General features: G+C 46.0%; 1 protein-coding gene across 1 annotated transcript; it reads right to left on the minus strand.

Moving 5' to 3' along the window:
- Positions 1 to 2917: 2917 nt before the first annotated feature.
- On the minus strand, positions 2918 to 11587 carry UTS2B (urotensin 2B). The gene is made up of 6 exons (XM_030954692.1): positions 11425 to 11587; positions 9186 to 9287; positions 6271 to 6308; positions 4834 to 4927; positions 3078 to 3159; positions 2918 to 2929 (listed from the first exon to the last, which is right to left on the minus strand). The coding sequence occupies exons 1-5, from the start codon at positions 11576 to 11578 to the stop codon at positions 3134 to 3136; spliced, it is 414 nt and encodes a 137-aa protein (XP_030810552.1). The 5' UTR covers positions 11579 to 11587; the 3' UTR covers positions 2918 to 2929; positions 3078 to 3133.
- Positions 11588 to 13652: the final 2065 nt, after the last annotated feature.

Here is a 13652-nt window from a genome sequence, read left to right on the forward strand (position 1 = left end):
CAAATGCAGTGCCAGGCAGCCAGTCCTCTGCAGTGCATTGCCAGCATCCATCCTCAGCCTGCCTTGCAGTTTAGGGAGTATTTATCTTCTTGCACTGAGCTCATCCAGACAGGCTGCAGATAATCTGCTTGCAGGGCAGCCATATGTATGGGCATGGGCAGATTATGGAAGTGGTGACCTGACCACTCAAACAGCTGCCAGTCAAAAGAGCCATGGACAGAGTCAGTGCCTGACATGTTTTTGGAGTCTGAGAGCAGAGGAATCTAGTGCAAATACAGCAGCTTTGCAAAGACACTGCTGGATCATAGAAGTATTTAATAATTGGCAGGTATTAGCTGGGGCTTCCAAAAAAAAGCAGAGTTTTAAAGGCTGAAAGTTGTGTGCAGAAATGGCTTCATCTGAGGGGAAATGTGAAAGCAAAGCAGGACAGAGGGGTCTCTGGCAGTGTTGGTAGAACTGAGAGCTGGAAGCTTCGGTCCTGCTCCCACCCACTGTGTGGATTACCTGGGAGAAAGCAACAGTCCTTCTGTTCTTCTGCCTTGTCCATCACTGAGCACACTGAGACTTCCTATGGCTCAAGAAGCACTGTTTAAAATCTCTAAATTGGCAAGTGCTGTTTCAAATACGATCGTGTCTGAAAGGCCAAACACCACAATTTGGTTTTCTAGACAATGTTGGATGGCTCCAGCCCTAGTGCACATCATGGAGATCAGGAAATGTGAAATAAGGATTAATTGCAGCATCCATTGCACACTAGACTTGCCCTGTACTGCCTGGATTTGCAAATCTATTCAGATGTCTGTGAGGATTTTCTCCTAATAAATCCACATGATCTACTGGAATGTCTCAGGGAAATCCCTTTAATTATTGCCTGTGGGTCATTAACTTTAGCAAGAGTGACTGCCCAAGCATGGGTAGGGTGTGAGCAGCCACTCTGTGGAGGATAAGGGTTTCTGCTCTGTGTGTTCAGGAGAAAGGACAGGACCCTCACACTGCCATGCAGAGGGTAAGCCTGGGGGAACAACACCACCTCTGCTTCTAATTAGTTAATAAATTGCATTCAATACATGCTGATGTCTGCAGCACAAGCAGCTAATACAGCAGCATAGAGTGCCTGTCAGGAAATAGGGGATAGTTTGAGTACCATGAGCACTTAAATAACCACACTGATAGGATGTAGCAGAAAATCACTACTAAGCAGCATGATGCATTGCACTCCAGGGAACTCCTGTCCAGGGTCAGAGCAAGCTGTTAAATATCTGCAGACACAGTATTCATTTTTCTGACTTGCTGTTGAGCTGTCACACTGGCTCAGGAAGGCATGGCTACAGCAAGCAGGTGGCAGATGGAGCCTGCTGCTCTGGCCTTTCCTCACACTGGGATTTCCTGCAAGCTGAAATCACCTGAGCTCAACACCACCTTGGGGCACTCAGTGCAACTCTTGGAACACACCTGCCTTTCAGCTGGAGCACCAAACTTTTAAAGAAAGAGAGAGACTATTCCTGTCCATAGGTTATAATTTTTTCCTGGATTTGGTGCCAGTGTGAGGGTATGTGAAAGTGTGTTCCCACATACCTTTTCACTCACACAAAAGTAACAAAGAACAAATGGGAAATGGGTTCTGAATCACCAGTAAAGAAATAAAAAAACAACTAATGGTAACAGGAAACTGTATTTTGCATGTCATTAGACTTCACTGATATAATCAAGCAAGCTGGCCCAATTCCCTAGATGCTGGCTTTATCCTGCAACAGGATGAATAGGTCTCCATTTAATGAAGTGCATGCAAGGTACTGCTGTGGTAAGCGTGTGCTTCTTGCCAGAGCCCAAGGCAACGAGTGTAGGATGGCAATTACAGCTTTGGGAGAGGTAGTTTTGGAAGAATATGTAATATGCAAGCTGCAGTTAAATCACATGGCTCAACAGAGCTGGAGAGACAGTTCAATGCTAGTCAAAATCATTCCACACATTCACAGTGGCTACCAGATCCTGCTCTCATTTAGGTTGTTGGAAAACTCAAAGTTAACATTGGGATTTATTTTGAATTTACATTTTCAGGAATGAGGTCCTTTGCTTCTGCAAATAAATGTGGGTAATGTGACTTGAGATTAATATATGTAGGAATCACTAATGGATTGTGATCTTTCCTTTTGAACAGGGCCAGATATAATTCTGTGGTAGAAAAGGCCAGCTAGCACCTGCATTGACCAGCCAGATTAACCAAAAATCTCTGCTCAAAACATCTCTTTGGGGTGAGTAGGTAGAGACCATTGGGTCTGGTCCAGTCCAATGAGGACAGTATCCCATAAATAGCTATGAAAAAGACCCAGCTCTCATTCCTGATCCTGGCCAAAAGGAAGTGTCTGTTTCTCAGGCCCATTAAACCCCTAGGTGTTTAATGGGAGCCTTTCTTCCATTGTGAACTCCACATGAACCATTAAGGTAACAGGAGCCAACATCAAGGCAAATGTGCTGCACTTTGGGTCCCTGCAGGGGCTGAGAAAGCAAACACTGAGAAACACATGCTTCTGTGCAACAGAAAATCTTTATTGGAATGGTATCCAAAGGATCCAGAGCTCACTGCCTGCCCTTCCCTGTGCACACTGTGGGACACGGCGAGGAGCAGCCCTGGCTCAGCAACCCAGCCCTGAGCCCCCCACATCACACCCAGCCTGCCTTCATGTCCCAGCAGCGGCCACCCGGGCAGCACAGAGCTGCTCAGGAGGGGACAGGAAACCCAGACACCGCTGAGAGCAGCGTCTGCAGGTGTGGTAGAGCCCCAAGCCCGGGAAGCTGAGTTAATGCTCAGTGCCTCAGGGGACCTGGTGAGGAGGGGGAGAGTACAGTGACAGCAGCCTGAATGGCACACACAGGACAGCACAGAAAGTTGGGAAGCATCTTCTGAGTAGAAGATCATGGCAGGTTAAACCTGGAAGAAAGGAACAGCAGCGAGTGGCAGTGGGCTGCCAGCTCCTGCCACGGCCCCTGGTGGACTTGGCTGTGGGGCAGTCACGGAGGATGGCTTCCAGAGTAGCAGCACGATGAGGGAACAGAACAAACTCTTAACGTGTTAATACCCAGCAAGGCAGTTTGGGGAAGGGCTCATCTTCATCCTCCAGTCCCTGACAAGCCTTCAGATGCAGTATTTCCAAAAGCAGGCTGTGAAGGGATACGAAAGGAAGATGTCAGCACACAAGGGACTTTTTCCAGCTTCCCACTCTAGCCCTGGAGAAAGTCAATAACATCTCAATAACCAGCTCTGAGTTCATATAACACTTTTAGAAGGTGTTTCTTTTAGCTGCTCATAGTGTAAACGTGGGGTCTAAAAATTGTCTTCATGTTGCTTGATTTGAAAGGTTTCCTTTTCTCGTACTTCAGCAATGTCAGGAACTAGCTTTTTCTTTCCTGTCTGCTGGTCAGCAGTTTTGCTGCTTCAGAGGTGTGTGCAGGGCTTTGCACCTGTGGCTGACTGGAAGAACAGGATACTGACTTGGACAGATTAGATCTGGTTCTTAATTTTTTAAAACCCAGTCACTACCACTCTGTTATCAGCCATCTTACAAACAACACGGATTTCTGTAGAATCTTCTAAGAAGACTAAATTAGGTAAGGATGTATATTTTGGTGATGGAAAAAGTAACTGTATCACAACCAGCATGAATCCCATGTGAGTTTCCTGTTTCACCAAGAATGAGAAAAGATTTACACCTGGTTTTTGAAAGCAGGATCTTGGAAGAAAACTCCTACTGAATCAACAGTGCTCATGCTGAGACATGAGCTCCTCCCAGACTGGAAGGACTTTAGATGAAGGCAAAGATTCCCTGCTTTCATTTCTGTCAGAATCTGATTTAAACCTGGCACCGGGAAGTAGCTTTATCTACACTAAACCTTCCAGACTGGTGGGGGCATGAATTACATTAGCCAAATTAATTACAGCCTCCAGGGGTGCTTACAAATTGCATGTTGCCTAAGGATCACCTAAGCATCTAAGCAAGCCTTGCACAAAGGGATTTTCTCTTGGCTCTCTGGCAGCTCTCAGCTTCCACGTGCACAGAGCACGTGGGCTAAGGGCAGAACCAGCTCTTTTGGTTTTAGGCCAGATCTGCCATCAGTGACTTCTGGTTCACAGCTGCTACAGCTTTGTGGAGGAATCCATTGAAAGCCAGCATGAGCCGCATTGTCCATGTGCTTGTCAGGGGCAGCTTCACAGGAGTACTCGTGCAAAATTCTCCCGAGCCACTGGATACAGACCGGACAAACAAAGCTGGGAGACCAACTGAGGGACATACCAGATCTTAGTTCCCTGCATTCTTGGTTGATTTCCACATCCTTTTTAGCTGTTTTTCAGCAGCAGACAAGCGCTCCTTTTTTCTCTGTGGGGAGGCACTGACCTTGGCAGAGGGAATGCCTGCAGTCCACATGCCTCATTATGCCTCCCCCAGCAGTTGATTTGAGGCCAGAGCAAAGGAGGGGTGCACTGTGGGGACGTGTTCATGCAGAACTGCCCCCCTCCAGGGCAGGCACTCGTGGCTCATATAACCCCACAGTCCTCTGTGAAAAGCAGGATGTGACACTGCCTGCCTCCATGAGGTCCTGGGTGTGCAGACCTGGTGTATCTGCCTCCACAGCAGACAGGGCTGGGGGACACAATCCTCCTCAGCAGCTGCTAAACCAGCCAGCCATAAGAGAGGGCCAGGACTGCTTGAAAAGCTGCCAGCCAGCTGCTTTTCTGCATATTTGGGGCATGTTTACTGTGACTGCCTTTGTTGCCCAAAGGAAGCCCTGGAAATGAGGGTGGACAGGATGGCTGCAAGGCTCAAACTCAAAACCTACCGCGCTTTTTGGGCTGGGATGCTGAGAGACTTTCCAAGGCATAGGCCACCTCTGACCCATCCTCAGCTGAGAGCTGATCCTTCAACTTCTCCAGCTGCTCAAACAGAAACACAGCAGTCAACAAGGGCCCCATCATGAGGAGCTCCACAGAGTGCTGGGAAATGCAGGGCAAAGGAGCTACATGTAGATTGGCTGGCAGCCTCACTGGGAAGGATAGAGTGTTCCCTGGAGCAGGACCATCCCCAGAGGATCTGCCTTTGGAGCACTCACACCTCCTCATGCCCTCCTTCATTAAGCTGCTTGTTTGGTGGCAGTGGTGTGGGCACTCCATGCTCCTTCCCCCCAGCCTAGGTGTAAGGCCCTGTGGAAGGGAGGCTGTGTAGAAGGATATTGCAGCATTAAGAGTCAGGACAGTGCTGGGACAGGACAGTGCTCTCCAGGCATCCAGACCCTGCAGCAGAGGACATTGCTTCTCCATTGCCCTGGGCTGTCCCTCCTGTCCCTCCCTCACAGTTCTTACTACCTTCCCTTGGTTATAATGTGGACAGTCTTCTGCCTTTCTTCATCTTTAGCTACTCTCTTCTTGTGGGCTGGGAACATCTACAGGCACCATCCTGACTTTTGCTCTGGCAGAGCTGTTCTCAAACAGTCTGAGCTTATGTCCCTCAGCACTGGAGTGAGAGGCTGGTGGAGGACCTGGCAGCCTCCTGTCTGGCGTGACGCACTGGGATTTTTCAGTCTGAAATTAAAGTGCCATGTGGAACTCAGCAGGACCTCCAGCACCCATGCAAACAGCTGGAACAGCTGGACCTGGCCTGAGAAGGGGAAAAAGCACTTCCACTGCTTGTAGGGCTTGGGGCACAATGGGAGCCATGCCAAGGTTGCTGCAGACCTTTCCCTGTTCCTGGGCAGTGGGTTAGGGTAAGGATGGGGGCTCTATTTGTATTTGTGTGCTCTGATAGCTCAGCAGGGCTCTTACCTTGAGTAGGGCCACTCTTACAAGGAGAGTCCAACAAGAATTCTGGCTTAGGCAGGCAGTGACTTTCCCTCCAAGCTGTTACCTGATGCAGCCAGCTCATACAAGGCAGCATGACCTCCTCTTCCCAATCCCTTTTCTCCTATGGAGATTTCATTTGGTACTTAATTCTTTCCTGGTTTGACCTCCACTGGCCTTTCAGTGGTGACAGAGGCAGGAACTGCTCAGCTTTTATTGCACCAGTCTACAGCCCTGTTCTCTTTTTATCTTTTCTAGCTTGTGCAGCTGCTTAGCCAGGTTCTGCTTTTCCCTTTTCTTGATCCATGCTTATGTTATAGCAGCAGGTGGAAGCGTGGCAGGATGCAAAGATGGAAGGATAGGGCATAAAGACAGCTTACACAATGGTTTAACTACCCATGCAAGAACATGCATCTATGTGTCTGTGCATTTGCTCCTCTCACCTCCTCAAGTTCTTCAAATTTCTTTGCCAGCTCCCAGTCTGCAAGAGGGAAAAGAGTGACATCAGTATCTATATTGCTTCCTGAAGCTCAAATTAAAAAACATTTCTTCATCTGCCCTCTCCAGAGGTCAACAAGCAAAGACCTAGTTATCATTTAACTCCTATTAGTGATCATCAAATGAATAACGGCAGAAACAGAGAGAAAAGTGGGTTTTCTCTGCTGAATCCTATGGGACCTTATCCTAATTCTCCATTATGAGGGAGGCTTCTTCACTGTTCACCAGGCCATAGGGGAATTGGCCCAATGAGGTCACTTACTGTGTGATACCAATTCAGGTGAAACTCTTTGCCGCTTTTTAATTTTTATCCTGCTAACTGCAAATCTCTAATGCTGGCTTTTTTTTTTTTTGTCACTGGCTTTTATATGAAATCCCACTGCTTTCTTTAAGGCTTGTTTATCCTCACATCAACCATGCAGGCAGAAGTCAGAAGACACAAATTTAGCCTAGCATAACTTACTGATTTATAAGTCAGCAAAGATCCAGGCTGGCAGAGTGGAGCAACAGGAAAAGTCACATAGCAGTAAGTGCACAGATTCCAGACTTCTAAACCTTAGGGAAGCATGAGGAGCTGGGGCAAAGCCTCACAGATCAGACTTAAAGATCTCAAGGCAAGTCAGTACTGTACTGCTGTCAAAAAGCTGTACAGGTGGATGAATGAACTGCCCATGCAGAAAGAGAGGAGAGTTAGGTGCCTAAGAACAGGATTTGAAACATCCAGCTGAACTGAGAAGAGCCTGGAATAGCAACAGGGAAAGCTGCAGAGGTGGGAATTTTCAATCTCACTGCTCTTGAGGACTGAGGTACCTTATTCCAGACCCAAACTGATGTCAAAACCAGAATTTTTTAATAAGACAGATTAGTTCAGTCAAAGCTGAGTGACTGGCTACAGTAGTTCTCCTGGAAGGGGACTGCAAAGTGATCAGCTGGTTTTAAGTGCTAGTTCAGTGAAAAAATGCAGTAAAATAAGCAGAAGAGCCAAGAAAGGGCTAAAGAGTGTTTTTGCTGGGCCCCACAAGCAAACCAAAAAAGCAGCCCTGGAGCTGCCTCTTTTCTCTGTTCCTAATGTGGCAGCAGGCATTGGTCTGGATCATCAGGGGGATTTAAGACATAATTCCCCTTGATTTCAGATTTCAGATAAGACTTCAGCACACAGACACATTGCCAGACTTGGGCTTTTTTTTTTTTTTGCGTTTGAAACTGAGCAGGAGGGTGCCAAGAAAGAGCTGACTGCCTTCTTGGTTCCTCCTTCAAGAAAGGAACAGTTTTGTTGAAAAATCCTGAATATTTTCTGATATTCATCCAACAGTAAAAGCAGCAGTTCCTAAGCAAATCCGTTACATCAGGATTCAATTTGAGAGATGAGATGAGGATGGGGATGGAATCAGAAGGTGTGGGCTCTGTTCCTGGCACTATCAGCAATGACCTCAGGCAGACTCCTCCTAAGTATGTCTTTTACATACCCATAAGGTAGAGACAGACAGACCCTGGCATAACTATAAGTCAAAAGTGTCACTTAAGAATTATTATTATTAACATTTTTAACCTCTTTCAGAGTTTCAAGTGCCTGTTTTGGCTTGATTTTCTGCAAACTCTAAGTTTGGCCAATGGCTGCTATGAATACAAAATGAACAGCAGTTGAAATTTGGAACAGATTATCTCAGACAGGGAGAAGGAAGTTAATTCATGGATGAAGCTTTGAGAAACTGCCTGCTGTAAATCCCTTGTCTGTGCTCTGCTCAGAGATTCATTATATTCAATTGTCTGGCATAAAATGCAGCCTTTCCTCTAGGACTAATAAGTGCAATAATCCATAAACTTATCATAAAAATGTTATTTCTTGAATGCATCCCCTTTGCAAGAAGAATGCCTTTGTTAGTATAAGGGCTTGATTTATTTATGTTTATTTATTTGTCCCAAGCTTGTTTAACCACTGCCTTGCTGCATTAACAAGGGTCTGGGGAAGAGCACTGAGTGAGTTTGATAAATAGATTTTCATAAGAAGGATTTTGCTGGGCCCCCTCTCAGCAGTTTTTACAGGGAAGGGCAACTTCCTGCTCTGAGACCACCACATCCATCCCAAGCCCTCCCCTGGCTGCAGTGGCCGTGGGAATAGCTGACCTCTGTAATTCATTTGGTGCTTGTGATGCTGTGCCTCATGTCAGGAAAGCCCAAGTTTCTCTTCAGCAGGTCTGACTTTAGCCACAGATGGGTGGCTTTTAAATTTGGTGTCTGTTCACAGAGCACAGGCAGGAAGAGCCTCTCCCTGGCCCCTCTTTGGTGGCTGGGTGGGAAAAGCCAGTTGTCTCAACCTCCTCCAGCAGCAGCAGGGGCTTAGGCCCAGGCAGGAGCTCCCCCTGCCCTTGTCCCAAACTACACCTGACCGCAACGGGTCTCACTGGAAAATCTTGGTGAAATCCCCCTGTCCCAAATGGTAACAAGATGCTGCTGTCTCTCAAAAGCACACGGGGCTGTGTGGGGTGTGGGCAGAGAGGTGACTCCCAAAGCTGGTCCATGCCCCAGGCAAGGCACACAACATCTATGGGATAGTAGGGCTACAGGGATTCAGCAGAAAATTTTCTTATTTTCCCTTAGGTACACACACGTTCCCAGCAAAGTCTTGAGTGTCTGAGGATCTAGGGTACATGGGTTTTGGTGGCTTTACTTTGCATTGCAAAAGCAGGTCCCAGAGCCCCATGATGGAGAGCATCTGACATTAATCACATGTAGGCATCATACTGGGTGCTGCTTCCACTTTCTGAGCAGTTGGTATTTCTTAAGAACCTGAGAAGCAGGTTCCTTGCATTCATGCAAACACAAATTCAAGAAGCAGAGGTCTCCCCTCCCCTTCACTTACCAATATTTTCTGGCCTCCGCCATGCAAATTTCTTATTAAGAAGCAGAGTCAGCAATGTGTTCTCATGATTTGTGTCTTCTCTCTCTGGAAGCACTCGGTTCTCTGCAGCACATAAAACACATCTTTCTCAATCTCATCAAATTAAGAATCAATTAATCAATTGATGCAATTAATCTCTTAATTAAATTAAGAAGGATGAGAAGTAGAAGGAAAATGTCTCCTGTCAGCACTCATCAGGGCGGAAGGAGCTTGGTGGACAACGAAGGTGTGTGAGCACAGAACAAAATGTCCAGGCAGTGAGGGCTGTGCAGGGGCAGGGTGTGGGACGCAGAGCCCTCCCTGCCAGCCCTGGGCTGCTGGCCAGTTCCACTGCAGCCTCATCAGCACGACAGGCTGCAGAGAGCTGGAGCCATCGTCTTGATTTACACAGTCCCGAGCTCTTCTGCAAGGCGGGTGGAGCGGGCGCCTCTGCAAAGCCACAACATCCTCTCTTCTCAAAAGTGCAGGAGTTCCCCTGCTCACTCCATGCACTTTCCCAGGGCTGACAGAGGTGGGAAGTCCCTCCTCACTGGGCTGAGGTGTGGGTACCACTGCTGAAAAGCCCTGCAGCCCCACAGCCCTTTCTTGAGCTCACTCAGCCTTGGGGCTGCTCTGATTGCCGGCGAAGGATTCTTCCTGAACAGAGTTCAAGTGTGGAGGAATTTAAGCAAGACCACGCAGATTTTTTCCAGGAAAAACCTCCCCAAGCTGCTGTCCTAAAGCAATTTGGAGCTCTCTAAGAGGCCCCTTTAGGGCACTTTCTTAGTGGTTTTACTTTAGTGGTTGTGGCTGTGGCCTCAAATGAATGGTTGTGAAGGTCAAGGGTTCAGTAGAAACCAACAGACAGGGGATGGGGCTGCTCAGTGCCCTGAAGGCTCTGAGACCCTCCCAGCTCTGCTCAACAGATTTCCAGAGTCATCTGAACTGAATGTTGTACTAATTTTTGAGAATGACAGAATAGGAGCCAGACTTTATAGGGAGACTGAGCATTCAAAAAAATCTTTGGTCTGAACAGCCTTATACCACACCCAGACCCTACAAAGCCCTAGAAGATGCCTACAGAATTCCATGGAAAATACTAAGAAATTATATAGAAAGGCTTTTTTTTTCTCTTCTTCTAGAATCTTTAGGACTTATCCTCAATGCAGTTTCATATGGTTATCAGCCCCTCTGAGGGGATGCATGCAATTATTCTCGGTACACATGAAACAAAACGTTGTACCATACAGAGCCTGAAGGATGCTCAAGAGCATGGGGGAATCAGCTCCATTAGCTAATGTCACATAAACCTGCAGAAGCTCAGGGATGCTGGCCAAAGGGATGCTGGCCAAAGGGATGCTCCAAGTACTTGGCCAGGCTCAACCCTGCCTCATGCTGCGGCTGAAGCCGCTGGTCCCGATTGTAATCTCTGGAAATAAACCCCAGGGAACGAGCACAGCGACCTGCAGTTAGCATGGAGTGCCATAAACCTCATTCCTAAGCATGAAGGACAGTTATAATTTTAAAATAGCTACTTTAAGTTTTTTGGGGGATTTGCTACAGGGAAAAAAACCCCAATGCTATAAACACTTCAGTGAAAGCTAAACAGAAGTAGGATTTAGATAGAGTGGCCTGGGGAATGTTTTGGTTGTAATTCCAAAAATAAATAGGTGATATTAGAGGAAAAATAATTTGAAAAGCAATGTTATTGTCAAGCCTATACTTAGCGGCTCTTTCTTTTTTTCCACTGCCAAGCCTCTTTAAGAAAGAGCACTAATGATTGACATTTCACTGCAGTATAAACTCAAGCTAACATTAATTTAAATTATGGGAGAAATACATGTAAAAAGAAGTTCTGTGAAGAAAAAAAGTTCAGCATTGCTGTACTACTGACATTTATGAGCTGTCAAATCTCGTATGGTACATACTGGAATTGCTACTCTCAGATATTCTAATTTTTTTTTAAATTTTCTTATGGGAGAGAAAGACCTAGCCTTGCCAGATTTCACCAGATTTGATATTTTCACTGATTAGCAGAAGGTGTCATACAGCCAGCTGCTGAGCAGAAGGACAGCTTTGGCTCATGATGATATGAACAAGCCTCTCGCTAGCACCCATGTTAACAGACAGTACAGCTCGAGGTTCATTTTGTTTTCTTTCCCAGAGAAGAGAGTGTTGCATTGGCCATGGCAAGCAGCAAAGCAAAAAGATAACCACTTACCTGTGTCATATAGCCTGTATTCCAGCTTACCTTGGAGTAAAAAAGGGTCTCCATGCGTTGACGGGACACACAGAGCCATGGTGAGGATGGTCAGCACTCCCAGACACAGCTGGGCAGACCACATCTTCTCCACGTTCCCAGAGCCCAAAAGCATCCTTCCTTCAGGCACAGTGGAGGACTTCAATGCAACCAGCGCCAGATGAGCTCACTTTTAAGAGGCAGTGGATGTGCCGTGATTGCAAATGGCCTTTGGAGGAGGGGAGAAAAATATCTCTTGAGATATAATTCAACCTGTCAATATGATTCACTCCGCTGGGAGTGGACAGAACAGCCCAGTAACATAAGTCAGATGGAACCTGTTCAATATATCTCATATCAGACTGATCTAATGAATTCTGATGTTCCCACAGGCGTGCACTGTTCACGCACGTTGATATACATTCCATACATACGCACATTAAAAATACTTTTTCAGGGCTGTTGCTTTAACAGAGTTCAGGCATGAGGACTCCCACGTTAGCAAGGAAGATTTGTCTAATGTACAAGCTGCCATATTTTACCAGTTTGGACAGAATCGGGTTAATGGGGTTTTGTAATTTATCATCTCACTTCCTAGTGCCTATATTAATTAATGTGAGATATAATGAGTGCTGAAGTGGTGGGAAACAGAGGGGGAAGAGCTCTCTTCATTTAATTGATTGGAGAATGTTGAGTGTGTCTTGCTTGCTGTGACTTATGGCTTTGTCAACGGGAAAGGCATCACACCCTATTTTGGGATTATGTCTGAGTGGGGGAGTGCAGCTTTGGCAGTAGGTATGGAATACGTCAAGGATGGGCAAGAGTCTCCAGTTTTTTTCTTGGGAAAAAAAAGAAGTGGAAGGTCAGATGCTGGTTCTGGCTACACAGCCTTGTTTTATAATTTTAGAGCAAAGTACTGAGACAGTGCATATATTCTACATCTTCTCAGGCCATGACTACATTTTGGTTTGACTTCCATTTGTTGTCTATCCATCAGTATTGATCAGGGACCTGCTACTACTTTTCCACAACAACCTTACCAAGAAAAATACTGTAATAGTAACAGTGCTAGGCTTTGTTCTTCACTTCCTGCAGAACTGAATCATCTGTACTTGTCGTGGTTTAAGCCCAGCCAGGAGCTAAGCACCACAGAGCTGCCAGCTCACTCCCCCCGTGGTGGGATGGGGGAGAGGATCAGGGCAAGCTCTGATTTGTACATACACTCCTAGTGACTCACTGTGTGTGCTTTTTTGACACCACATCATGCCAGATTACCCAAGATAGCTTCATCTGATGGTACCTCTCAACTAAAAGACAGTATCATTTCCATGTTTGGGCTTTTGGCTTCAGGTCCTCAGCTCACCATACAACTTGTTCTGTGCCTTGGATAGGTATTGAATTACAAGCCTTTTAATAACCTGTGTAATATTTTATAATTTAATATATTATTAACAAAAATGGAGTGGGAGAGGCTAAGATTTTTTTGTGGGAAATGCCTATAAAAATGAATGTGATGTTTTCATTAATGAAGAGTTCTCTACTGAGAAACATTCTGTCACAGACATTTCTTTTATGAAAAATCCTCTCTCAGAATTTTTCCTGCTGAAGCTGAGAAGTTCAGCAACAAGATGTAAACAATAGGTTATCTGCTGCTGTGGAATGCAAGAGGTCCATCTGGATTGGCCCAGCTTGGATGTTTGTGGTTGATGGCCAATCCGGGGAGGGAACTCTCAGACAGAGTTGGAGAGAGCGGCCTTGTTATCATTCTTTACTTTTCTATTCTTAGCTTAGCAAGCTTCTGAAAAGCTCTCCTGCTTTTTCTTTGTAGTATAGTTATAATGTAGTATATATATATGATAAAATAATAAATCAAGACTTCTGATAATGGAGTCAACCTTCTCGTCTCTTCCTTCACCCAAAAACCCTTGTGGCAACCGTCACAACATTCCAAAATTTTCCCTGGAGATATAATATGTACAAATTAACCAAACTCATAGTTTTTCTCAGACTTGTGAACTAGTGAACAGCTATCTGAAGTGCTCTCCTTCTTCACAAAGTTCTGTTTGGACTGAGGGACACATATGTCCTACTGGAACGCTTTTCCAGCCACCTCCATCTCCCGAAGATGCCAGTTTCAAACTAGTCAGAGGTGAGCATCTCTCATGAAGCAGAGGCCATAACTTGATGAGCACCACTTTGCACAGATGTCC

Source organism: Camarhynchus parvulus, chromosome 9 (assembly GCF_901933205.1).
Source record: "Camarhynchus parvulus chromosome 9, STF_HiC, whole genome shotgun sequence".
Taxonomy (NCBI): domain Eukaryota; kingdom Metazoa; phylum Chordata; class Aves; order Passeriformes; family Thraupidae; genus Camarhynchus; species Camarhynchus parvulus.

Bases quoted from the DNA above. Each gene is read 5' to 3' on its own strand.
- UTS2B (XM_030954692.1), bottom strand. From the start codon at position 11,578: ATGCTTTTGGGCTCTGGGAACGTGGAGAAGATGTGGTCTGCCCAGCTG. The intron at 6,309-9,185 runs GTAAGTGAAGGG...TCCCTCTTGCAG, and splicing joins GCGGAGGCCAGAAAATATTG to ACTGGGAGCTGGCAAAGAAA. The intron at 3,160-4,833 runs GTAGGTTTTGAG...ATCCCTTCACAG, and splicing joins ATCCCAGCCCAAAAAGCGCG to CCTGCTTTTGGAAATACTGC.